This window comes from Neoarius graeffei, chromosome 2 (genome assembly GCF_027579695.1).
Source record: "Neoarius graeffei isolate fNeoGra1 chromosome 2, fNeoGra1.pri, whole genome shotgun sequence".
Lineage (NCBI taxonomy): Eukaryota > Metazoa > Chordata > Actinopteri > Siluriformes > Ariidae > Neoarius > Neoarius graeffei.
The window spans coordinates 124027144-124054986 of NC_083570.1; the positions used below are offsets into that span (position 1 = coordinate 124027144).

The window sequence follows — 27843 nt, forward strand, 5'->3', positions numbered from 1 at the left end:
GTTGGTATCTCTAAAACACGTCTTTTCCAGTCTCCCATCTGACAAAGAACTTGTACATAATTCTTTCACCTTTGTTGTGATTTAGCACGCTGATATAATGCGATGTAGCATACCTTAGCATGGCTAACGCCATAGCGCCGAGGTTACGCATGATTACCCCATATCGATATACATGTCGTGTAGGTGACGGTGTTCTCTGTTAAAATGTCTGTGTATTTGTGCCTCAGAACGGCGGCATAACAGCAGTACGGATTTCCCCATGTATTATTTGACGAAATATAGTATGTTGGTGGATAAAACCTCAAGTGAGGGCCTACTTTTGTAGGCTGCAAAGATCAGCAACACGTTTACTGCAGTACTCTGTTGGCCTAGCTCACTCAAACCACATTGCTTGGAGTTTAGAATATAGCATGAGACAAGCATTGTAGTTCAGAGGTTGCACAGAAAACGTAACGTAACTTTTACTGTCTGTTGAAAAACAACACTTTGTTGGTGTGAAGGGTTGTCATAAAAGTTAATAATCATCATGTATTAAATCCAATGGATAAGGGAATCTGAACTATAAAATAAGTAACTTATTTTATAGTTCAGATTCCCTTATCCATTGGATTTGTTCCCATGGAGTCTACAGGAAAAAACGAGACCTAGCCACTGTAAGTTGTTGATTGGTCAGGTTGCCTGATGCAACGGCATGTGACGCAAAACGAACACTCCTCATTGGCTGGACAGATGGATAAGAGGACATAGGTGCGTGTAGTAAAGTCACTACCCGGAACTTGGATTTGGAAGCAAACGTCTCTGTTGGAAGTACTGAAGCCTGCTTCTGTTCAAGTACTCTACTTTCGAAAAGGTAATTTGTGATTTCTTTCTGGTTGTGGTTATACCTTAAAGGAGAATTCCGTCTGTTTTGCAAATATGTCTCAAACGTTTGTGGTCAAGGAAAGTTGCTAATGATGCCTTTGTTTTCACAGATGAGTTCACAGACAATGCTATTGAGGTTGTGCCATCTTCATGGCTTGGACACACTTCTGAGGTACGAGTCTTTTTTTTTTTTGTCGATACATAGCAAATATGTATGCTTACATATATGCCTATATATTTTTGATAGCAAATAATATATATGCTTGTTATATATATATATATAATTATAATTATTTTTAAATTATATATATTTTTAGCATGGCATGGTCTGCTACTGGACGACACACAATGTGCGATTGCATGTTGTGAAGTGCCGAGCACCAAATACAACTTGGGCCAAACATCCCGTTAAGAAAACCTGGTATGAAACAGGTGAGCTATCGCTGCTGCTATGCACTACATAGAATATACTGAATTGTTCTCTCTATGGCAGTACTTTTTTTTGTGCTACTGACTAAGTCATTTTCCATAGATTCATACGCCAAAGCTGAACAGAAGTGTTTGCAATTGATGGAGTCCTCAAGTGTTGAGACAGAGGATGATGTGAACACTTTTGCAATAAGGCAGCGTAAGTGCCCAAGGAGGTTTGTCTCCGAATCCTCTGATGATGGTAAGCTCTCTTCACTAATGACAACATTAGTTACTCAATTCAGTGTTCATTTTCAAGTCATTTACAATAAATTTACATTGCACATTGTATGGTCTTTCCTTCCAGATGATTCTGCTCCAGTGGTAGCAGCAACCAAGAAGCAACCCAAGACTCTGACTGTGCCTGGAAGCCCTGTGTGTAAGTTAACAGTTCCCAAATCATCATTCATAGCTTGGAGCTAACATTCATGATGAATAACCGGTGCATATTACGTGACTGATCTGATGTTTGTGTGCTCTTTTCAGGTCAGCAGGACCCAATGCCCCTACCACCACAATGTAAGTGTTTTTCAATTTATTTGTAAATGTCTAATGTATTATCATAGGTTCTTCTTTTGTGAATACCATGTATAAGAACCCCCCCCCCCCAATAAATGACTTAACATCCATATGCACCATCTTTTCAGGGTCAACACCAGCCGGGACTGGAGCCAGTCCTCACCACCCTAGCCCAAGTCCTGTTGACCCTGTTCAAGGTACAGTTGCTTTCAAGTTCCCATTTACAGATGTTGGAATACAAAGTCATGAACAGGAAAACTAACATTTTCTTTTTGAAAACTTCAGCCAGCAGCCGGGCACTACACCCAATTCAGTCAGCCAGGCACCTCCAAGAATCACTGGAAACCTCTTTTGACTCTGTTCAAGGTACCGTTGCTTTCAAGTTCCCATTTACAGATGTTGGAATACAAAATCATGAACAGGAAAACTAATATTTTCTTTTTGAAAACTTCAGCCAGCAGCCGGGCGCTTCATGACGGACAGGGTGTCTCGGCTATCGCAGCCATGTTTGAGAGAAGTAAGTACTTTTATACACACTAACTAGTTCACTCACTCAGGAAATTACATTATAAATTACAACTTCCATCACATTTGTCCCCATAGTCACAGAGGCCCACATGAGTCGCTTGATGCGGAGGCTCCAGGCTAGGTTTGACAGGACCGAGGCTAGGTTTGACAAGATCAAGTCATTGGTGGAGACCAACGCCCCGACACACACGCCTCAACTCCAGCAAGATGATGTGGTGTTGGCTAAACCATGCAGCATGGTGATGGAGCTGCTGGAGTTGGATAGGAGTCTGGAACAACCAGACAAGAGGAACAAGATGGTAATTTTATCTATCTATCGATCGATCGATCTATCTATCGATCGATCGATCGATCGATCGATCGATCGTAATTTTCATTGTATAATAATTTTTATTTTTTTACAGCAACATTTTCTTGAAACTGTCGGAGGGGCAGGTTTAGGGGCAGCCATTCACCGTATGCTACGCCGAGTGGCAAATAATGAGGTACTCGCCCAGTACAGCTTGCGGGGCAGATGGGCCAAAATGTCCTTTGATGACCTCATTCTGTGCAAGATTATAAAGGGTAATGGTTTATATATTGATCACATCACTTTTATGCCATGCTTGACTGACTAGGTTTTGATGTGTAACTTTCCTTTATTTTGCCTTCTAGCTGCATGTGTCAAAAAATTTCCCGGCCATATGGAAGCTGAAGTGGAGGAATGTCTTGGGCAGACTCTAAAATTTGCACCACACAGACGGTATACTTCTGCTCTCTAATTTGGTGCAATCACAGAAATTTTGTGGTTGGTGGTAGGGTGGTTATCATGCTTTTGTGGACATGTGCTCATTGTTCTTGTTTTTAAACATTTTGTTCCTTTTTCTTTCCAGATCAGCTGGTCAGCAGCAACGGGTGAACAGTGAATTTTTATTCTTTTTTTGTGAACAGTGATTTTTATTCTATTTTTTTGTGAAGTGATTTTTTTTATTCTATTTTGTTTGTTATTGAATGCACAGTTACACTTTAAAAAACTGTTATTTCTATTTTATTCTGTTTTGAATGTGTTTTATTGAATGCACCGTTTCAGAAACTTTTCTATTTTATTCTGTTTTGTATATATGATTGTTTTATTGAATGCACTGTTACACTTTCAGAAACTTTTCTATTTTATTTTTTATTTTCAAACTTTTTTTTATTCAAATTTGTTATTGATATTTTATCTCATTAAACTTTCAAGACCTGCCAAATTTGCCTGTTCATTCATCACTGAGTTTTCTCATGTAGATATGCTAGCAGTTATGTGTTGATGTTGCTAATTAGTTGAAAGCAAAATCTAACCAAAACATAACATTCTACAACGTCAGGGGGATGTTAGGCTAACATTCAGGGAACCAAACATGCAACCAGCAAGGTTAGGGGAAGGGCAGGGGAAGGTTGTTGTTGTAACCAACAGGAAACGTTTGGGCAACGTCAGAAAAACTTTCCATGGCAACCACGTGGCAACCAAGTGGCAACCAAACCTAACGTATATGCACCGTATAGGCAACCAAAGGCGTACGTGCCCAGAACGTTCTGGGAACATAAAATTGTTACTAGGGATGTACCGTTAGCCTATGGTTCTCTAAAGGTTTGTTAGAACATAACCAACAACTAACATTTAGAGAACGTTTCCTCATGGTTATGCAGAAACCTAACGAAGCCAAATGTCCCTGAAACGTTGAGGTAACTAACCAACTGAAACGTTATCATTTGGTTACACTATAACCTCCACACAACATTATGTTTGGTTGTTTTTTTGTTGTTCTGAGAACTATACGATGCACATTACCCAGAATTCTCTGTGTTTTCAAACAGCTCTAAGGCAAATAACAAAATGGCGGACTTAAAGGATGTTACGATAGCCCTTTTATTTAGCTATTTGAAAATTTCACCGAGTCTCCTTATTGGATTTAGAACTACCAGCGCCAGTGTACGTTATCTGGATTTACAGTACATGCAATCAGGTAATGTGTTATTTTATTCTGGTTGTTTGAGTTCTATGATGCAATGTATGTTTCACTATTCACCTAGCAGTTAGCTGCTATGCGTGCAACCATCTTCATCTCCGGTCACCGGCTACATTATACGAAGTGAATCGTTGTTGGTATCTCTAAAACACGGTTTTTCCAGTCTCCCATTTGACAAAGAACTCGTACATAATTCTTTCACCTTTGTTGTGATTTAGCACGCTCTTGATATAATGCTATGTAGCATACCTTAGCATGGCTAATGCCATAGCACCGAGGTTACGCATGATTACCCCATATCGATATACATGTCGTGTAGGTGACGGTGTTCTCTGTTAAAATGTCTGTGTATTTGTGCCTCAGAATGGCGGCATAACAGCAGTACGGATTTCCCCATGTATTATTTGACGAAATATGTTGGTGGATAAAACCTCAAGTGAGGGCCTACTTTTGTAGGCTGCAAAGATCAGCAACACGTTTACTGCAGTACTCTGTTAGCCTAGCTCACTCAAACCATATTGCTTAGAGTTTAGAATATAGCACAAGACAAGCATTGTAGTTCAGAGGTTGCACAGAAAACAGAAAACGTAACGTAACTTTTATTGTCTGTTGAAAAACACTTTGTTGGTGTGAAGGGTTGTCATAAAAGTTAATAATCATCATGTATTAAATCCATTGCATAAGGGAATCTGAACTATAAAATAAGTTATCTCTCCATTGACTTCCATACATTATTTTTTTTTCTTTGTTCCCATGGGGTCTACAGGAAGAAACGAGACCTAGCCACTGTAAGTTGTTGATTGGTCAGGTTGCCTGACGCAACGGCATGTGATGCAAAACGAATGCTCCTCATTGGCTGGACAGATGGATAAGAGGACGTAGGTGCGTGTAGTAAAGTCACTACCCGGAACTTGGATTGTTGAAGTTGGATTTGGAAGCAAACGTCTCTGTTGGAAGTACTGAAGCCTACGTTCTGTTCAAGTATTCTACTTTTGAAAAGGTAATTTGTGATTTCGTTATGGTTGTGGTTATACCTTAAAGGAGAATTCCGTCTGTTTTGCAAATATGTCTCAAACGTTTGTGGTCAAGGAAAGTTGGCAGTAGCACAAACCGTGAGAAAAATCCACCCCGTCTAAAAAAAAAAAAAAAGAGTTATGCATATAGCTGCTACGCGGATTTCAATTGAAACGGTGGCTACGGGGCAGCCTTTCAACGTTCGTATATTCACATAGCTTGTTTCAAAATGGTTTTCATGGATTTTCAAAATGGATTGCCTATGGTGTGTGGACCCTGATGTTTGAAAACATTGCACATTTACTGCATTAGCTAGCACATAGGTGTATAAATTTTGAACTTTGAGCCAGCACATACCTTTGTTGCCTTCCGGATTCCCCAGAAGTCAGCGCTGAGCGCATCAAATGCTTCACCGGTGCTCAGCGCTGACTTCAGGGGAATCAAAAGTTCAAAATTTTATTTGCAAAACAGCCAGAATTCTCCTTTAAAGGATATGTGCAGTATTTTGAACATGAAGCTCCTTTCTGAGTTCTTTGCAATGTAATAGAGTGGTCCTCACCGATTTTGTTATGTTTGCTGCTGTCTCAGTTATTTGGCAAATTTGGGATATGTCTCAGCCTGCTTCAGAATGGCAAGATATGGGCTTATGCACATATCTTTTAATGTAATTTTGAGTTCCATGTTGCAATGTCCATGGAAAGTGTTGTAACAGTTGTATCTTTTTTTTTTTTCAGCAACGCTTCACTCTGCAATGTTTTTGGATTTTGATAAAGTTAAGTCATTCACTGAATGATGAACGTGTTTTTAGTATCATCAATTGACTTGTGGCATTACTGTGTACTGTGCCAATGTGCTGTTAATGTGTTAGTCATTTAGTTGTCATTGCAGTCACATTGTATTTCCCCACAATGAGTGAAAAGCGATTGGCCAGACAAGCCTACACAAAGAGATGGAAGAGGGTGCGGCGAGAGGTGGAAGCGGTGCGAAAGGCTTTGAGAGCAGAAATGCAAGAGGAGAAGGACGCACTAGACGCTGCACGGGCAGAGCAGGCTATGCAAGAAGCGGCCAGGCTTCGTCAACATCAGCAGCAACTCCAAGAACAATCTGTACTACTGGCAGAGGAGAATGAAGAGCCAGAGTGCATGGCAGTACCAACAAGCAGTAGTGTTGGTACTGAGTTTGCATCAGATGCGCTGTGGAGCACACCCATGAATGTGGAGAATAGCAGTGACACCAGTGACTCTTACATTGAGGAAAACGACCCACAAAGCTCACTAAAGGACTTTTTACAACACTGGGCCTTAAAACACCAGATTACACACTCTGCACTTGATGACCTTCTTGTAGGATTAAGAGCCAATGTACACACAGTTGCCTTCAACAGCAAGAACCCTTCTCTCAACCCCAAGAGACATCAGGTCAACTCCGGTATCAGGAATGGAGTATGTTCACTTTGGTTTAAGGAGAGCTATTGAAGCACAACTAAACCACTACCCACAAGAGGTTCTGAAAAAAATAGCCACCCTGGAGTTGTCTCTGAACATTGGTGTTCCACTGTTCAAAAACAGCAAGACCACTCTGTGGCCTGTCTTGTGTGCCATCCATCTGAGTCCAACTCATGTTTTTCCTGTCACCTTAACATCTGGTCCTGCTAAACCTAATGATTTGGAGTTTCTCAACGATGTGGTTGCAGAAATGAAGGAGCTGCTTGAAAACGGAATTCAAGGGAAAATGGTTGTCATGCGCTGTGTTGTATGTGATGCGCCTGCCAAGGCAATGGTCAAAGCAACAAAACTGTGCACAGGATACTATGGATGTGACAAATGTGCACAGAAAGGGACATGGGAAGACGGTCGTGTAACATACCCTGATGTCCAAAGCACCATGCGAACCAGTGACCTGTTCAGAAGAGAGATGGCTGTCAAGGAAACTGAGGGCTATACAGTGTCCCCATTCCTGCAACTTCCCATTGATATGATCAAAATGTTTCCCATTGATTACATGCACCAAGCTTGTTTAGGTGTCATGAGGAAACTGTTAGTGGAATGGGCGAGGGGAAGCAGGAAGGTGAGACTGTCGACTACACAGCTCCAAGAGGTCAGCAGAAGACTGTGTGGTTTGAGAGAATATACAGTGGTGCTTGAAAGTTTGTGAACCCTTTAGGATTTTCTATATTTCTGCATAAATAGGACCTAAAACATCATCAGATTTTCACACAAGTCCTAAAAGTAGATAAAGAGAACCCAGTTAAACAAATGAGACAAATATTATACTTGGTCATTTATTTATTGAGGAAAATGATCCAATATTACATATCTGAGTGGCAAAAGTATGTGAACCTTTGCTTTCAGTATCTGGTGTGACCCCCTTGTGCAGCAATAACTGCAACTAAACGTTTCAGGTAACTGTTGATCAGTCCTGCACACTGGCTTGGAGGAATTTTAGCCCATTCCTCTGTATAGAACAGCTTCAACTCTGGGATGTTGGTGGGTTTCTTCACATGAACTGCTCGCTTCAGGTCCTTACACAACATTCCGATGGGATTAAGGTCAGGACTTTGACTTGGCCATTCCAAAACATTAACTTTATTCTTCTTTAAACATTCTTTGGTAGAACGACTTGTGTGCTTAGGGTCATTGTCTTGCTGCATGACCCACCTTCTCTTGAGATTCAGCTCATGGACAAATGTCCTGACATTTTCCTTTAGAATTCGCTGGTATAATTCAGAATTCATTGTTCCATCAATGATGACAAGCTGTCCTGGCCCAGATGCAGCAAAACGGACCCAAACCATGATACTACTACCACCACCATGTTTCACAGATGGGATAAGGTTCTGATGCTGGAATGTAGTGTTTTCCTTTCTCCAAACATAATGCTTCTCATTTAAACCAAAAAGTTCTATTTTGGTCTCATCCGTCCACCAAACATTTTTCCAATAGCCTTCTGGCTTGTCCACATGATCTTTAGCAAACTGCAGACGAGCAGCAATGTTCTTTTTGGAGAGCAGTGGCGTTCTCCTTGCAACCCTGCCATGCACACCATTGCTGTTCAGTGTTCTCCTGATGGTGGGCTCATGAACATGACCATTAGCCAATGTGAAAGAGGCCTTCAGTTGCTTAGAAGTTACCCTGGGGTCCTTTGTGACCTCGCCAACTATTACACGCCTTGCTCTTGGAGTGATCTTTGTTGGTCAATCACTCCTGGGGAGGGTAACAATGGTCTTGAATTTCCTCCATTCATACACAATCTGTCTGACTGTGGATTGGTGGAGTCCAAACTCTTTAGAGATGGTTTTGTAACCTTTTCCAGCCTGATGAGCAACAACGCTTTTTCTGAGGTCCTCAGAAATCTCCTTTGTTCGTGCCATGATACACTTCCACAAACATGTGTTGTGAAGGTCAGACTGTGATAGATCCCTGTTCTTTAAATAAAACAGGGTGCCCACTCACACCTGATTGTCATCCCATTGATTGAAAACACCTGACTCTAATTTCACCTTCAAATTACCTGCTAATCCTAGAGGTTCACATACTTTTGCCACTCACAGATATGTAATATTGGATCATTTTCCTCAATAAATAAATGACCAAGTATAATATTTTTGTCTCATTTGTTTAACTGGGTTCTCTTTATCTACTTTTAGGACTTGTGTGAAAATCTGATGATGTTTTAGATCATATTTATGCAGAAATATAGAAAATTCTAAAGGGTTCACTAACTTTCAAGCACCACTGTATATACCAAGTTGCTTTACCAGAAAGCCCAGGAGCTTGGAAGAAGTCGACCGCTGGAAAGCTACAAAGCTGCGCCAGTTTGCCCTGTATACAGGAAAAGTAGTGCTCAAGGGCATTCTGTCCAGGCCACTGTACAGGCATTTCATAGCTTTCAGTGTGGCACTGAACATTTTGGTTTCTCCCAACCTAGCCGGCACGTATCCAGACTAAACCTGATGGTGTATTTTGTGTCACAGACTGCAGAGCTGTATGGCAGACACTTCATGGTGTATAATGTGCACAGCATGCTCCATTTAACAGATGAAGCAGAGACCTTTGGATGCCTTGATGCATGCAGCGCCTTCCAGTTTGAAAACTACTTGGGCAAGCTGAAACGTCTGGTCCGATCAGGGAATAGACCACTAATTCAAGTGGCTAAAAGGCTCTCGGAGGTGGACCAGGATCAGACTCCCACAGCTCCAGCACCGAAAAAGAAAACCCGAAGACCAAACAATGCGTACATTTTGGCAGGTGCCAAACGTTGTGAGGCCATTGAAGAAAGGAATGACATGGTTTTGTGCAAGGTATTTCAGAGGGTGGATCCTCTGTTCACAGATCCTTGTGATTCAAGAATCATTGGGTGCTTCAGAGTGAAAAGGAGTGAGTGTGTCATGAAGCTGGTGCCAGAATGTGAACTCACAAAACAGGCCTTGATGATTGAGGAGCCACAGAAACAGACTAATGTTTTCATGACAGTCCTGCATGATTTTTAGGAGACATCCACACATGCAATTTAACCATCACAATGATTTTTTTGGAGGAATCCTTTTAGGGTAATTGCTGTGTACACTTGCAAAATATGATACAAAATGTGTTTTGCTAATGGGAGATTCTGTGTTTTAGCCATGTAAAAAGGATGGATTGGGAAAATATGTCCATCTTAATGCCATGTTTATTTGTAATGTTTTCTTAAAACCAAATACTGTTTCACACCTACAGGAGTTTTCATAGGCCAGCCAAGGGAACTAATACCTTTTGCTCCATTTTCCTTGCTAATGATGCCTTTGTTCTCACAGATGAGCTTCACTGTTGCGTTCACAGACAATGCTATTGAGGTTGTGCCATCTTCATGGCTTGGACACACTTCTGAGGTACGAGTCTTTTTTTTTTTGTCGATACATAGCAAATATGTATGCTTACATACTTTTGATAGCAAATATATATATATATATATATATATATATATATATATATATATATATATATATATATATAAAATGCTTGTTTTATATATATATATATATATATATATATATATATATATATATATATATTTGTTTTGTTTTTTTTAAATTATATATATTTTTAGCATGGCATGGTCTGCTACTGGACGACACACAATGTGAGATTGCATGTTGTGAAGTGCCGAGCACCAAATACAACTTGGGCCAAACATCCCATTAAGAAAACCTGGTATGAAACAGGTGAGCTATCGCTGCTATGCACTACATAAAATATACTGAATTGTTCTCTCTATGGCAGCACTGTTTGTTTGTTTTTTGTGCTACTGACTAAAAGTCATTTTCCATAGATTCATACACCAAAGCTGAACAGAAGTGTTTGCAATTGATGGAGTCCTCAAGTGTTGAGACAGAGGATGATGTGAACACTTTTGCAATAAGGCAGCGTAAGCGCCCAAGGAGGTTTGTCTCCGAATCCTCTGATGATGGTAAGCTCTCTTCACTAATGACATTAGTTACTCAATTCAGTGTTAATTTTCAAGTCATTTACAAGAAATTTACATTGCACATTGTATGGTCTTTCCTTCCAGATGATTCTGCTCTAGTGGTAGCAGCAACCCAAGACTCTGACTGTGCCTGGAAGTCCTGTGTGTAAGTTAACAGTTCCCAAATCATCATTCATAGCTTGGAGCTAACATTCATGATGAATAACCGGTGCATATTACGTGACTGATCTGATGTTTGTGTGCTCTTTTCAGGTCGGCAGGACCCAATGCCCCTACCACCACAATGTAAGTGTAAGTGTTTTTCAATTTATTTGTAAATGTCTAATGTATTATCACAGGTTCTTCTTTTGTGAATACCATGTATAAGAACCCCCCCCCCCCCCCCCAATAAATGACTTAACATCCATATGCACCATCTTTTCAGGGTCAACACCAGCCGGGACTGGAGCCAGTCCTCACCACCCTAGCCCAAGTCCTGTTGACCCTGTTCAAGGTACAGTTGCTTTCAAGTTCCCATTTACAGATGTTGGAATACAAAGTCATGAACAGGAAAACTAACATTTTCTTTTTGAAAACTTCAGCCAGCAGCCGGGCACTACACCCAATTCAGTCAGCCAGGCACCTCCAAGAATCACTGGAAACCTCTTTTGACTCTGTTCAAGGTACAGTTGCTTTCAAGTTCCCATTTACAGATGTTGGAATACAAAATCATGAACAGGAAAACTAATATTTTCTTTTTGAAAACTTCAGCCAGCAGCTGGGCGCTTCATGACGGACAGGGTGTCTCAGCTATCGCAGCCATGTTTGAGAGAAGTAAGTACTTTTATACACACTTAACTAGTTCACTCACTCAGGAAATTACATTATAAATTACAACTTCCATCACATTTGTCGCCATAGTCACAGAGGCCCACATGAGTCACTTGATGCGGAGGATCGAGGCTAGGTTTGACAGGACCGAGGCTAGGTTTGACAAGATCGAGTGATTGGTGGAGACCAACGCCCCGACACACACGCCTCAACTCCAGCAAGAAGATGTGGTGTTGGCTAAACCATGCAGCATGGTGATGGAGCTGCTGGAGTTGGATAGGAGTCTGGAACAACCAGACAAGAGGAACAAGATGGTAATTTGCCCTATCTATCTATCTATCTATCTATCTATCTATCTATCTATCTATCTATCTATCTATCTATCTATCTGTCTGTCTGTCTGTCTGTCTGTCTGTCTGTCTGTCTGTCTGTCTGTATTGTATAAGCTCGCTATAGTAATTTTCATTGTATAATTATTTTTATTTTTTTACAGCAACATTTTCTTGAAACTGTCGGAGGGGCAGGTTTAGGGGCAGCCATTCACCGTATGCTACGCCGAGTGGCAAATAATGAGGTACTCGCCCAGTACAGCTTGCGGGGCAGATGGGCCAAAATGTCCTTTGATGACCTCATTCTGTGCAAGATTATAAAGGGTAATGGTTTATATATTGATCACATCACTTTTATGCCATGCTTGACTGACTAGGTTTTGATGTGTAACTTTCCTTTATTTTGCCTTCTAGCTGCATGTGTCACAAAATTTCCCGGCCATACGGAAGCTGAAGTGGAGGAATGACTTGGGCAGACTCTAAAATTTGCACCACACAGACGGTATACTTCTGCTCTCTAATTTGGTGCAATCACAGAAATTTTGTGGTTGGTAGTCGGGTGGTTTATCATGCTTTTGTGGACATGTGCTCATTGTTCTTGTTTTTAAACATTTGTTCCTTTTTCTTTTCAGGTCAGCAGCAACGGATGGACAATTGAATTGTGAACAGTGAATTTTTATTTTTTTTTGTGAACAGTGATTTTTTTATTCTATTTTGTTTGTTATTGAATGCACAGTTACACTTTAAAAAACTGTTATTTCTATTTTATTCTGTTTTGAATGTGTTTTATTGAATGCACCGTTTCAGAAACTTTTCTATTTTATTCTGTTTTGTATATATATATATATATATATATATATATATATATATATATATATATATATATATATATAAAATTGTTTTATTGAATGCACCGTTACACTTTCAGAAACTTTTCTATTTGATTTTCAAACATTTTTTTTATTCAAATTTGTTATTGATATTTTATCTCATTAAACTTTCAAGACCTGCCAAATTTGCCTGTTCATTCATCACTGACAGTTTTCTCATGTAGATGTGCTAGCAGTTATGTGTTGATGTTGCTAATTAGTTGCAAGTAAAATCTAACTAAAACATAACATTCTACAACGTCAGGGGGACGTTAGGCTAACATTCAGGGAACCAAACATGCAACCAGCAAGGTTAGGGGAAGGGCAGGGGAGGGTTGTTGTTGTAACCAACAGGAAATGTTTGGGCAACGTCAGAAAAACTTTCCATGGCAACCACGTGGCAACCAAACCTAACGTATATGCACCGTATAGGCAACCAAAGGCGTACGTGCCCAGAACGTTCTGGGAACATAAACTTGTTACTAGGGATTTCTTTAAGTGTACTTCTGTGTACCAAGTATACTGATATCAATGTACTTACAGTACATTTGTAAGTAAACTAATCTAATACTTCTTGGGACTAAATTGGCCCACTTTTAGTTTATAAAAAGTAAACTTTAAGTCTAAGAGAAATAAACTCTGAGTATACAACGAGTATTTTTTATTTTGTACTGCAAGTATACCACAAGTAAACTTTTATATACTAATAGTTTGCTCGTTCTATACTTGTAGTCCCCTCTTTTAGTTTACAAAATCATATGTCATAGTTTACTGGAAATATACTATGAGTTTACTTGTTTTATACTTCTAGACCACTTTTTAGTTTACTAAAGTATACTTTGTAGTATATTGGAAATATACTATTGATTTACTTGTTGCACACTTCTAGTCCACTTTTTAGTTTATATATACTTTACAGCATATTGGAAATATACTATTAGTTACTGGTTATATACATCTAGTTAATAACATTATGTACATAAAAGATAAGTTTAAGATCCAACACTGTTTACTCTTAAGCTATTCCACCCCAGAACTGACCACAAACTTATGGTACATGTAGGTTTAAAAGATGGGATTTAAAACATGCTGCTGTATATCACAAAAAAACAATATGTGTGAAAAAGAAGTATTTTATAGGTTACTATCAAAAAGATAAGCACAGCTACAGGGTGAGTACACTTAAACATAAAGCACAAATATTTTAATACTTTATTACACTTTAGTTAGGTATATCTTGGTCAAAAGTTTAAGTATATGCTTAAATATACTGAGACTTTTCTATATACATTTCAATATAAGCCAAGTATACTTATCTATAACTTTATTAAGTATATCTTTGATAAGTAAAAAAGTAAACTGAAAGCATACTCTTATTTTTAGTTTAAAAGAAGTATACTAGAAGCACACTTGAATAAACTTTGTTTTTGTAAGGGATGCAGTGAAATGCTTGTTGCAATGCTCCTAATCTGGTAAATTAATCCGATCATGTCACAGTCCGGTCCAGTCCATCCATGCCTTAGATTCTGGGACTTCCATGCCGGCTCCAGGACAGGAATTCAGTCCTGCCTTGCTGAAGGCCATTTCCTGGAGCAGCACTCCCACACCTGCTACCACTCCTCTCCCATCAGCCAGAGCTTTTTAAGAACTGTTTGGAGCTACTCCGTTTGCCAGACTGTCTCTTGTAGAATTTCCTTGCCTTGCCACAGCTCATTGGTATTGTGTCTTCTTGATTCCCCCGCCAGAATTTTTCCTTGTTTTTTTTTGTCAAGTTTTTCTGTCCAATTTTTTGTCCCTAGCAAAGGACTGTGTCTTCTTGATTCCCCTGCTGGAATTTTTCCTTTTTTTTTTGTCAAGTTTTCCTGTCCAGTTTTTTGTCCCTAGCAAAGGACTGGAAACCAGAGGTTTAAGCTGTGATACATGAAAGGTAGGGTGAACACATCGCATGATGAGTGGTAATGCCAGTCTAACGGAACATGGGTTGATTACCTTCTTGATGAGGAAGGGTCCAAGGAACCTGGGTGCCAGCTTGCGAGAGATGGCCCTAAGTGGCAGGTGGTGTGTGGAGAGCATAACTCATTGGCCCACTCGGTAGGTAGGTGCCTTGGAGCGATGTTTGTCGGCCTGCTTCTTGGATGCGAGTGCGGAGCGAACGAGTCTTCTCCAGGCCAATGCTCATGTCCTACTGCAGTGGTGTATAAAGGCCTGGGCTGATGGTACGGCAACCTCCTCCTCCTGGCTGGGGAACAGTGGTAGTTGGTACCCTAGTGAGCACTGGAGCAAAGAGAGACCTGTGGCAGAGGAAGGGGGAGTGTTACTGTATGTGCATATTCAATCCAAGGAAGGTACTTGCTCCAAGAACTGGCATCCCTAGATGCCATGCACCTGAGTGCAACCTCCAAAGCCTGGTTGGCCCATTCTGCCTGGCCATTGGTCTGTGGGTGGAAGCCTGAGGAGAGACTACAGGTGGCCCCAATGAGTTTGCAGAAGGCTATCCAGAACTGTGCAGTGAACTCAGGACCCCGGTCAGAAACTATGTCAGTAGGCAGACCATGTAGGTGGAAAACATGGTGGATGAGTAGTTCTGCGGTCTCTTTGGCTGAGGGGAGCTTGAGCAGAGGAATGAAATGGATGGTCTTAGAAAAACGGTCAATGACACTGAGGATGCATGTATTGCCACCTGAATTGGGGAGTCCTGTGATGAAATCCAGGGTGATGTGAGACCAAGGTCGATGCGGAGTAGAAAGGGGTCTTAGTAGGCCGGCAGGGGGTCGATTGGGTGTCTTGTTCTGGGAGCATGTGTCGCAGGCTGCCACGAACTCCTGGATGTCCTCCTTGATGGATGGCCACCAAAAGCGCTGCTGGATGAGAGCCAGGGTTCGGGCGGCTCCCGGATGACAGGCCAACTTGGAACTGTGACCCCACTGCAGCACCTGAGTTCGCACAAGATGGGACAAACAGATGGTTATGAGGAATATTGTTGGAGTTACCTTCACCGGGGTCCTGCTCCAGGGCCTTCTGCATGAGCGTCTCAACCTCTAGAATAGTGGCTCCCACCAGGCAGCGTGGAGGAAGGATAGTCTCGGGTGGCTTGGGCTCCTCTTGGTGGGAGGAGAACATCCTGGACAGGGCGTCGGGTTTGCTGTTCTTGGAGCCTGGGCGGTAGGAGAGCATGAAGTTGAATCGGGAGAAGAAGAGAGGCCAACGGGCTCGACGGGAGTTGAGACGTTTGGCAGACTTGAGATACTCCAGGTTTTTATGGTCGGTCCAGACTAGGAATGGGAGGTCAGACCCCTCGAGCCAGTGCCTCCACTCCTCCAAGGCTAGTTTCATGGCCAGTAGTTCACAGTCGCCGATGTCATAGTTTCATTCGGCGGGAGAAGAAGGAGCATGGGTGGACCTTGTTGTCATTGGCCCTCTGGGATAGGATGGCTCTGACCCCTGACTCAGTGGCGTCAACCTCGATGATAAACTGCTTGGTAGACTCGGGTATGGTGAGAATGGGTGCTGTGGTAAACCTGTGCTTGAGACTGGAAAAGGCTTTCTCTGCTTCCTCCCCCCACTTGAACTTGGTCTTGGTTGAGGTCAGGGCTGAGAGAGGTCCGGCCACCGTGCTGAAGTTGCGGATGAAACGCCTGTAAAAGTTGGTGAACCCCAGGAAGTGCTGGAGTTCTCGTCTCAAAGATGGAGTGGGCCAGTCAGCGACTGCCTCCAGCTTGAGGGGGTCCATCTGGATCTTGGCTGGTGAAATGATGAACCCCAGGAATGAGACAGAGCTTTGGTGGAACTCACTCTTCTCTGCCTTAAATAACAGCTTATTCTCCAGCAGGCATTGAAGAACCTGCCGGACATGACCCCGATGTTCCTCCAGGGATCAAGGAGTAAATCAAGATATCGTCCAGGTAAACAAAGACAAAGGTGTTAAGAAAGTCCCTCAAGACATCATTAACCAATGCCTGGAATACTGCAGGCACATTAGTCAGGCCGAAAGGGACTACGATGTACTCACAGTGGCCTGTGGTGGTGTTGAAGGCTGTATTCCACTCGTCCCCTTCCCTGATCCTAACTAGGTGATAGGCATTAGTCCAGTTTAGTGAGCACCTTGGCTCCCTGGAGTAGTTTGAAGGCTGTAGTCATAAGCGGTAGTGGGTAGCGGTTCTTGACTGTGATGGCGTTGAGACCTTGATAGTCAATGCAGGGGTGGAGTGACTTGTCTTTCTTCTCCATGAAGAAGAATTCCGCCCCTGCCGGGGAGGAGGAAAGGCGGATAATCCCAGCTGCCAGAGACTCAGTGATGTATTTCTCCATGGCCTGTCTCTCAGCAGGGGAAAGAAAGTAGAGACATCTCTTGGGTGGCGCTGTCCCTGGCAGGAGGTCGATACCACAGTCATAAGGCCTATGAGGGGGAAGGGACACTGCTCGGGTCTTACTGAAGACAGGCTTGAGGTCCAGATACTCCGGAGGCACATGAGAAAGGTCGGGAAACTCACTGGCTGAGGGTGGAGGTGGTTTGGCAGGAGGCAGAGCGGGGTTCAGGCAGGAGGCCAGGCAGGAAGGACTCCAGCCTAAGATGGTGTGGTCAGTCCGGTTTAAGTGGGGGTTGTGCTGCATCAACCAGGGTAATCCAAGAATAATGGGAATGTGAGGGTTGTTCATGACATGAAGTTGTATAGTTTTGGAGTGATCACCTGAAATCCTTAGGGTGAGCGGGGTGGTGAGGTGAGTGATGGTGGTCAAGCCAGTGCCATTGAGTGTCAGGATGGTGAGAGGGACCTCGATGGCAAGTAACGGGATTCCGAGATCCTTGGCGGTGGCGGAGCAGATCAGGTTCCTGTGTCAACAAGCGCCTGAAGATGATGATGCTGGTTGTTGAGAGTGATGATAACGGGGAGCAACAGTCATTTGACAGGGGACTGGTTCTGAGCATTGCCCACCAAGGCCCATTGATTCACTGGTGGGCTCGTCCTTTTAGTGGGCAGGCTCGGCAGATGTGTCCTTGCTGACCGCAGTAGAAGCAAGCCCCTGTACTCCATCAGTGCAGTCGTTCCTCCGCTGACACCCGTACCTGATCTACCTGCATGGGTTTGATGGACGAGGCGGGTGGTGGAGAGGTAAATCGGGACCCCTGCCACAGCTCAATGAGCTCTCTTGCCGCCTCCCAGCTGGACAGAGAGCAGTCGAATGTTCGCCTTATTTCCTCAGAGAATTCCTTGAAGCTGGAACAATAGGGCGCGTTGGCGTCCCAGACCGCCGTCCCCCATTCCCTGGCCTTGCCGGTGAGGAGCATGATGGTATAGGCTACCTGGGAGCATTCTGTGGGGAAAGCCAGAGGTTGAAGCTCCAAGATCAGCGAGCACTGTGACAAAATGATCTGTAGGTACCTGGTTCTCCACTGTAGGGCTGAGGTGAAGGGAGTCTTGGTTCATGGAGAGCGGTGGTGCTGGGAGGTGAAGAAAGAGATGGCTGGGCAGGGGTAGGCATGGCTTGGGAGTGCTGGAGTTGTGTGGCTAGGAGGTTTAGTGAGTCAGACAGGGTGGCCAGGTTCTGGGTGATCTGCCTGAGTTCCTGTTGGTGGGCCCCGAGGAGGGCTCCTTGCTGCTGCATAGCCATTCTCAGATGGTTCAGTTCCGCTGGATCCATGTTGGCCAGAACGTACTGTTATGGGTGACGAGATGTGGTGAGTAGGATCCAAAAGCAGAAACACAAACCAGAAAATCCAATGAATAAAAAAAGATTTAATTAAATTCCAAGAGAATAAACAAACAAAAATAGCAAAAATAGTCTAGACAAAAAAAAACTGTAAACAAAAAACGTAGCACAAAAACATGAAAAAATGGCAAGATGAGAGTGCAAAAACTGTGGCAAAGAATAGGCAAAAACAGAGAGCAAAGATCCAGGAAGCAAAATGTCACAGAGATGACATGAGAAACAGACAAGACATTCTGGCAAAGTCCCCTTCTGAGAACGGCCTATTTATACACAGCAGAGCAGACCAGGAAGTGAATGCTGGCAATATGGAAGTCCCATCCCAGATCTGGATTGCGCCGAGCTGGGAGATAATAAATCTCCAAAGCAGAAGTCCGGGGTGGATCTTATTTAACTGACAAAAGTATAAAGAAAATATTTTCAACAGTTTTATTGACCAATGGGGAAGTCGGGGTCTAGTTGTACGTCACTCTGGGTAAGAGCATCAGCTAAAAGCCTGTAATGTAACTGTAGGAAGAGGTGGGACACTGAGGCACTCGGACAGGAGGGTTTGGTACTTTGACACCTTTTATTCCAACTTTTCAGCTTTCAGTGAAAACAAAAAAATCTCACACACACAGAGCACATGAATTATACACAGGTGCAATCGCTCTGCCACTCACCTTGCCCGGCTTTGCTTTCCATTCAAACTGGCACTCAACTGCACCCCCACTACTACATACCCCCACCGCCTGACCTGCAGCTAACACCCCCCCCCCCCCCACACACACACACACACAAATGGGAGAGGTAGTCTGCCATCACCATCTGTACCCCCGTCCTGTGGACCACCTTGAACTTAAAGGGCTGGAGAGCTAGATACCAGCAGAGGGTGAACAGGCATCCCAGCAGGTAGTACCAGAGGGTGAGGACTGCCCACTTGATGGCCAAGCACTCTTTCTGTATGGTGCTGTACTTTGACTTGCATGGAGAGCTTGCAGCTGATGTAAGGCAAGGCAAGTTTATTTATATAGCACATTTCATACACAGTGGCAGTTCAATGTGCTTTACAGAAGTAAAAGCAAAACAGTAAACAATAGAGAATAAAATTACATAAAATAAATGGGAAAGATGTAATAAGAATTAAACAATAGTAGAAATAAAATAATAAAATGAAGTAGAAGTTCAAATAGGGGGAGAAAAAAACAGCAGAATAAAATAGAATAAAAGTTAAGTAAAATTTGAAACATGCAGAAACTGTAAAAGGACAGATTATAAAAACATGTAAAGAAGACAATATTAATTATTTAACAGAAAGCATCTGAAAACAGCTTGGTCTTTTAACCTAGATTTGAAGCTGCCAACAGCAGGAGCATTTTTAATGTCCTCTGGCAGTTGGTTCCATAGCTGCACTGCATAGTAGCTAAAAGCTGCTTCACCACACTTTGTTTTAACAACAGGTTTTATTTTAACTTTTATTCTATTTTATTACATTTTTCTGTTGCGATCTGGTAGATCTGATTGGGTTAGGCCGCTGCAACATATCAGAGAGGTAATTGGGCCCTGTACCATTTAGAGATTTGTACACCAGCAGCAATGCTTTAAAGTCAATTCTGTAGCTTACTGGAAGCCAGTGAAGGGACCTTAGAATTGGAGTAATGTGCTCTGTTCTTTTTGTTCGTGTGAGAACCCTAGCCGCTGCATTTTGCACCAGCTGAAGTCGTTTGATGATCTTTTTTGGCAGGCCTGTGAAAAGGCCATTGCAGTAATCAACCCTACTAGGCATGTATCAGTTTTTCCAGATCATTTTTTGACATAAGTCCTCTTAGTTTGGAAATGTTTTTTAGGTGATAGAATGCTGTTTTAGTGATTGCTTTCATGTGACTGTCAAAGTTTAACTCGCTGTCAATGAAAACACCAAGATTTTTAACCATTTCTTTAGTTTTAATCCCTTTAGTGTCAAGAATACTGGTAATCCTGAGTCTTTCATCTTTTTTTCCAAATAGAATTACTTCTGTTTTATCTGAGTTCAGCTGAAGAGAATTTTGTGACATCCAGTTGTTGAGTTGATCAATACACTGGTAGAGACATTCAAGGGGGGCATAATCCGCCGGATGCTGCTCCCCCTCCATTATCTGGGCCAAAACGGCCCCTAGCCCTCTGTCTGATGCATTGGTCTGCAAAATAAAAGGGAGAGAGAAGTCAGGGGAGAGTAAAAGTGGCCCACCACACAGTAAAGCTTTTACCTGGGTGAAGGCCTGTTGGCACTACTCCGTCCACTGGCTCGGATCTGGTGCTCCATTTTTAGAGAGATCAGCCAACAGGCTGGTGATGTCTGAATAATTAGGCACAAACAATAGTAGCCAGCCAGCTCCAAGAACTTTCCCACTCCATTTTTGGTCTTCAGCCTCGGACAGGTTGCAATTGCTGTGGTCTTTGGGGACACACCTGCCCATGACCTAAGTGGAAGCCCAGATCCTGTACTTCCACCCATCCATTTGCACACTTCTTCAGGTGAGCTGTGAGTCCTGCATGCCTCAATTACCCTAGCATGGTCCTGATGTGTTTTTTGTGTCGCGGCCAATCAATACTGTAAATAATAAGGTCATCAAGGTGGGCTGTGGCATAGGTGGCATTTGGGTGAAAGTAAGTAAGTTTAATTTGTATAGCACATTTAAACACTGCATGCACTGACCAAAGTGCTGTACAGAGTCAGTATTAAAAGACAAATGATTAAAAAAAAAAAAAAAAAAAAAAAATTATAATAATAACAATAAGCTGATGGTTAGGGAAAGGCCAAGGAGTAGAGATGGGTTTTTAGCCTAGATTTGAAGGCAGAGATGGAGGGGGCAGATCTGATGTCCAGTGGGAGCTGATTCCAGAGGCGTGGAGCAGCAACAGAGAAAGCTCTGTCACCTCTCTGCTTCAGCCACGAGCGAGGTACATAAAGAAGCCCTGTGTTAGAAGATCTTAGGGACCTTTGGACTGAGTGGGGCTGTAGAAGGTCATTGATGTAGGCTGGGGCCAGCCCATTGAGTGCTTTAAAAACAAATAATAAGACTTTAAATTGTATTCTAAAAAAAACTGGGAGCCAGTGCAAGGAGGCCAGAATGGGAGTGATGTGCTCACGTCTCCTGGTGCCAGTTAAAAGATATGCAGCTGCGTTTTGGACCAGCTGTAAACGTCTAAGTGAGGTTTGAGGGAGGCCAAGATAAAGGGAATTGCAGTAATCCAGTCGTGATGTGATAAAAGCATGGATGACTATTTCAAGGTCATTATGAGATAGAAAGGATTTGAAGCGGGAGATCATTCTGAGTTGGTAAAAACTATTTTTGACCACAGTGATAATCTGTTTGTCAAGACAGAGATCAGAGTCAAGGAAGACACCCAGGTTTCTGGCAGAGGGTGTAACATGAGGAGTGAGGTGACCTAAATCGTTCACTATAGTGCATCTTGCCTTGGAGGGACCAAAAATAATGACTTCAGTCTTGTCACCATTTAGCTGGAGGAAGTTGTTAGCCATCCAATTTCTGATGTCTTCAAGACAGACAAGGAGAGATTGGATGGAGTCCCTAGATTTTAAGGGCAAATACAATTGAGAGTCATCTGCATAAAGGTGAAAGGAAATGTTGTGCTTTCTAATGATGTCACCAAGTGGGAGCATATACAGACTGAAAAGCATGGGACCCAAGATGGACCCCTGGGGGACCCCATAGGAGACAGAGGCAGTTGATGAGGAGAAATGGCCAATGGAAACAGAGAAGGTCCTATGTTTAAGGTAGGACCTGAACCAGAGAAGAGCAGTGTCCCTGATGCCCACCTGCTGGTCTAGACGGCTGAGGAGGATGTTGTGGTCAACAGTGTCTAACGCAGCGCTAAGGTTGAGTAAAACCAAAATGGCATTGTCACCAGAATCTAAAGTGAGGAGCAGATCATTGGTTACTTTAAGCAGGGCTGTTTCGGTGCTGTGAAGGGATCTGAATCCTGACTGAAAAGGTTCAAGTATGTTGTGGGTGGTCAGAAAAGGAATCAGCTGTGACAGTATAGCTTTTTCTAGAACTTTTGAAAAAAAAGGGAGCTTGGAGATGGGGCGATAATTTTGCAAACATTGGGCATCGAGTAGTGTTGCACCGATACTGATACCAGTATCGGGCGGGGCCCCGATCTGGCACTAAAATGGTGGTATCAGTATTGGCGAGTAGCAAGAAATAGGGCGCCGATACCATTTACCGATGCTAGTATGACACTTGAACGCAGCCTTCTCTCTCCCGATACTCACTACACTCTGTGTTGTGTGATCACACGTGATCACTGTGCATGCCTGCCAAGCACGCCAAGCAGCTATTGCTATTGACCTGCTCCAGACCAATGAGAGCAGGCCAATAGCCGCTCTTAACCAATACAGGGGCAGCTTTTTCATGCGGAGGAAAAACAAAGCACGAGAAGAAAATGTCGGCGGTCTGGATATATTTCAGCATAGAAACTCCGGCGAGTACAATGGCTACATGCAAGATTTGTGGCCTGAAAGTTTCGAGAGGTGGAGTTAAATCGGCCACTTTCAATACCTCGAACCTGATAAAACATTTGAAGACGAAACGTGAATGAACACAAAGAGTTTGAGGTTGCAGCAACTGCTAGCAAGAGAAAGGGGGATGGACCGCAGCAACAAACCCTGGTTAGTTCACTTCGTAGGAAGGAGCAGTGGGACGAGAAGAGTGAAGCAGCAAGACAGATGTCCAAAAAAATCACCGAAATGACTGTTCTTTGTAACCTGCCCCTTGCCTTTGTTGAAAGCGTGGGATTCTGGCTTTTTATGGCTCACGCAGTACCTAAGTATAAGGTCCCGAGTCGCAAATACATCACGGAGACGACTATCCCTGCACTAAAAAATAAAGTAACGGAGCATGTTTTAAGAAAGCTGGAGAAGGCAGTGGCCATAAGCTTTTCAACTGACATCTGGAGCAGCCAAGTCTCCCCACTTTCCCTGCTTAGCTTGACAGCCCACTGGGTGGACTCGGAAACATTCATTCTGGAAAGCGTAGTACTTCATGCGAATGAATTCAAGGGATCACACACCGGCGAAGCCATTGCAGGAGCAATAGAGAGCATGCTGCTCAACTGGAGCATCCCGAAGTCAAAGGTAACGTAAGTCTACTTGTCTAGACTTTGCTATTTTCTCTTGATGTTTTCACTTGTCTTTTAAAAGAAATGAAAGAAATGCCGCAGTAATTTGAGACCTGTTTCAAAAGAGCCGTAGAAGTAAAGTTGTGTGTGTGTGTGTGTGTGTGTGAGAGAGAGAGAGAGAGAGAGAGAGAGAGAGAGGGAGAGACTCATGCGCTGCTTGCATTTGTGCGTTGCTATGACGGTGGAGTTGAGTGATGTTGCTGCTGGTGCACAGAGAGAGGGAGGCTGATACAGAGACAGGATGCTGTGGTCAATTATTATTATAATTAAATTATTATTAATAATAATATTCTTATTATTATTATTACTATTATTATTGAAGGTCCATGCCATTCTTTGGGACAATGCAAACAATATGAAGAAGGCGATGAGGGACCTGGGAGTCTCCAGCCTGGGATGTTTCTCGCACTTGATTCAACTCGTGGTGCACGATGGACTGCTGTCCCAGCGAAGTGTGTGCAATGCGCTGGCCAGTGGGAGAAAAATAATTGGGCACTTTAAACATTCCCCATTGGCCACATCAAGACTTGAAACTGTCCAGACGGGACTGGGAATGCCAGTCAAACGTCTGATCCAAGATGTTCCCACATACTGGAATAGCACCTTTTATATGACTGCGAGCCTGCTGGAGCAAAAGAGTGCCATCTCACTCTATGCTGCTGACCACCAGCTCCCAGCAACACTGACAGCAAGTGACTGGACCTTGCTGGAGAAAATTAACACTCTTCTGGCTCCATTTGAAGAGATCACAAAACAGATCAGCTTGGCCACCTCCACCGCCTCAGAGGTAATCCCCTCAGTCGTTGTCCTGAAGCGTCTGTTGGCCAAACAGACCACAGAGGACAGCAGGATAAAAACAATGAAGGCGACACTTCTAGCAGCTATGGACACAAGATTCCAGACCGTTGAGGAGGAGCCCTTGTACTCTGTTGCAACCATATTAGACCCACGTTACAAAGACAGGTATGTTTAATTGTGTGCTGTATAGTGTAAAGTTTCAACATCTTGTGTTAGTGTGTAATTAAATGCAGGGCTAAACATTATATATGAGCTAACAGCTATATTATGCTATTCTGTTTACTATGTTACTGCAGATACTTCACAAGTGCAGAGAGCAGCAAGCTTGCAAGAAGTGCACTGACCCAAGAGGTGGAGAAAAATGAGGAGTCATCACTGCAGACAACCACCACTGAGGCAGCAGACCCAGCCAGTAAGACCCCACGGATGACAGCAGAGCCCAACACAAGTAGCTGCTTTAAGGGGCTGTATGAGGAAGTCCTGCAAGAGCATGATGCTGAACAAGGTGGGGCCAGCAGCACAGCTACACAGGTACAGATAGAGACATATCTGGCTGAGAAAACAATCCACCGCACAGAGAACCCATTCGAGTACTGGGGAAAGAATAAAGAACGGCTCCCCTCCCTGGCTACTACAGCTGCAAAGTTTCTCTCCGCTCCCTCCACCAGCGTAGATAGTGAGAGGCTTTTCAGCACAGCTTCTAACATACTTGATGAGAAGAGGAATAGGCTGTCAGGAGATCATGTAGAAACACTAATCTTCCTCAAGAAAAATCTGCCAATGTACCTGAGCTTGAACCCCAAAGACTTGAATCCTCAAGAGGACTGAGTAAACACTACTAGGTGTTATGTGACAGATCTGTCACTAATGTGAACTTAATTTTTTTTCCATTGCTTGTTTTAGTTTGTGCAGTGTGGATTATGCAGTTGGAACTTATGAGGATACTAACATTTAAAATAGTCCTTTATTTATTTTACCAAATTCTGGCTGCACTTAGAGTAGTGCACATCAGCCTAGACCTAGTTTACAGGAAGAAATCATTTCTTATGTCAATTCTGATTAATCTGATTTGTTCTTACCTCAGATACTCCTTAATGCTGCTATCTCTCAAATATACCTCATATGTATATTATTTCTTATTTTAATATAATTTTACTTTCTTACTGCTGCACTAGTATTATACATGTTATAATTTCATGAAAGTTGCACTATTTTGGCCTTTGAGAGCCAAAACTCAGGGTTTAAAAGAGTTTATTCAATTATTAATGTAATTTTACTTTCTCACTATTTTGGCCTGTGAGAGCTAAAAGTTCATTGAACTATTGTCAGTCATCCATACCAGGTAGGCAATAAAAAGTTCTACTGGATTCACTTTGTATTAGTCTTTTTCCTGTTTCACAAAGGTAAGCAGCAGCCTGACAAAGCCATGATAGCAATGATTTTACATCCAAGTATGCAGCTCTTCATATATATATATATATATATACACATTTCAAATGGAGTGGTATCGGTATGGTATCGGTATCGGCCGGTACTGCACAGCCAGGTATAGGTATCGGTATCGGGGCCAAAAAAATGGTATCGGTGCAACACTAGCATCGAGGTTGGGTTTTTTAAGCAGGGGTTGAACAACTGCATGCTTAAAAAAGGTAGGGACAGTGCCGGATGTGAGACATGAATTTAGAATTATTTGAATCGATGGCCCAACAGCATCAAAAACATCCTTTATAATACAGGAAGGAATGGCATCATAGGGGGATCCAGTAGGTTTCATATGTAAAACTAGTTCCCGCAATTCACTGAGAGAGATGGGCTGAAATTGGTTAAAAGTAGAAATAGCTGGTGCACGAGAGTGAACAGGTGGAGCAGTTGATAAGGAGGGCGTAAACACTGATCTGATGTTCTCTATTTTATCAGTGAAAAACTTGAGGAATTTTTCACAGGTCTCAGTAGATACGTCAGCAACTGGAGAGTTAGAAGGGTTGAGAAAGGAATTAATAGTGCTAAACAGAATGTTGGGTCTGTTGGAGTGTGTACTGATCAGGTCAGAGAGGTGCTTAGTTCTAGCTTTTTTAGCCGCTGTCTGGAAGGAAGCTAAAGTCGATTGGAAAATTTCAAAGGAAACAGTAAGATGGTCCTTTTTCCATTTCCTTTCGGCTTTACGGCAGGCTTGCCTGAGCGAGCAGGTGGCCTCATCCAACCAATATTGAGACATTAGCTTGGGACGAGTGAACGTGAGAGGAGCTACACAGTTAAGAATGGAAGAGCAAGAAGATTGAAAAAGGCTGACTAATTCGTCTGGCCCAGAAGAGGATGATGCCACTGTTGCAATGGTAGCTGCGACGGAGTTACTGATGAAACTGTCTGAGAACTGGGATGCAGTTTGAGTGTTAATGTGGCGAGAGTGACGACCTTGAATCTTGGCAGTTCGCAGAGCATTTGATAGACTAACATTAAACATAATAGGTTTATGATCAGAGAAAATAGCATCCTCAATCACAATGTTATCCACAGAAAAACTATATGATAGAACAAGGTCGAGTGTATGTCCCAGGATATGAGTAACTTTGTTTATATGTTGAGTAAGACCAAAGACATCTATTACACCACAGAATTCGTTAACCATAGGTCTGTCGGGACAACAGACATGGATATTAAAGTCGCCAAGTATAAGAAGGCGATCGTGCGATGACAGGAGGTGGGAGAGAAGGTCGAAGAATTCTGTTATAAAGTCTTTGTTGTGCTTAGGAGGCCTGTAGATGAGTACACATACCAACGGTGACATAGCACATTCTACAATTATGCATTGCAGTCCAAATGTGACAAAACTCCCCACAGAGAGTGTCCGTAAATTAAGACTGTTTTTAAAAACGAGAGCTACCCCGCCTCCTCTTCCAGCACACCTTGGTGTGCTATTGAATGAGTACTGAGGCAGGCAGAGTTCACTAAAAACAGAAGACTGGCCAACTCCAGCGCTAATCCATGTCTCAGTTAAAAACAGGAAATCCAGATTGTGACTGGAAAAAAAGTCATTTAGAACAAAAGTTTTGTTAAACACAGACCTGCTGTTAACCAGGGCGACTTTTGCAGTGGAGTGGACCGTAGCCTGAGGGCAAGGGGAATATTCCAGAGGGCGGATGTTCAAGGAATTCACCCCACCGCTACATATCCGCAGTCTTGAGCGAGCAGAGCAGACAGGTGTTTGAGGTTGGTCCTCCAGAGTGATGGGAACATGGCAGGAGTACCAGCAGTCCCATGAATGATGGGCCAGGAAGAGATCTGTCCGGCCTAGATGGACTGCAGAGAGCTGACGAGGCCCAGGCTGGG

General features: G+C 42.9%; 2 protein-coding genes and 1 long non-coding RNA gene across 11 annotated transcripts in view; all 3 read left to right on the top strand.

Moving 5' to 3' along the window:
• The window catches only part of LOC132882239 (NACHT, LRR and PYD domains-containing protein 12-like), a 1431284-nt gene that overhangs the window by 922197 nt on the left and 481244 nt on the right, over positions 1-27843 (top strand). The gene's annotated exons all lie outside the window — the stretch shown is intronic.
• LOC132875347 (uncharacterized) lies at positions 752-3335 on the top strand. Its single transcript, XM_060912111.1, has 13 exons — positions 752-850; positions 972-1033; positions 1179-1293; positions 1394-1531; positions 1637-1708; positions 1816-1848; positions 1977-2045; positions 2134-2214; positions 2303-2365; positions 2452-2675; positions 2781-2940; positions 3031-3118; positions 3249-3335. The coding sequence occupies exons 3-13, from the start codon at positions 1185-1187 to the stop codon at positions 3307-3309; spliced, it is 1098 nt and encodes a 365-aa protein (XP_060768094.1). The 5' UTR covers positions 752-850; positions 972-1033; positions 1179-1184; the 3' UTR covers positions 3310-3335.
• On the top strand, positions 10697-11816 carry LOC132875354 (uncharacterized). 2 transcript variants are annotated; one of them, XR_009651804.1, is made up of 7 exons: positions 10697-10823; positions 10926-10986; positions 11094-11132; positions 11266-11334; positions 11423-11503; positions 11592-11654; positions 11742-11816. It is a non-coding gene; the product is annotated as an uncharacterized LOC132875354 (long non-coding RNA). The 2 variants fall into 2 exon arrangements; XR_009651803.1 differs by having other exon boundaries at positions 11094-11126.

Bases quoted from the DNA above. Each gene is read 5' to 3' on its own strand.
- LOC132875347 (XM_060912111.1), top strand. From the start codon at position 1,185: ATGGTCTGCTACTGGACGACACACAATGTGCGATTGCATGTTGTGAAG. The intron at 1,709-1,815 runs GTAAGTTAACAG...TGCTCTTTTCAG, and splicing joins TGTGCCTGGAAGCCCTGTGT to GTCAGCAGGACCCAATGCCC. The intron at 1,849-1,976 runs GTAAGTGTTTTT...CCATCTTTTCAG, and splicing joins AATGCCCCTACCACCACAAT to GGTCAACACCAGCCGGGACT.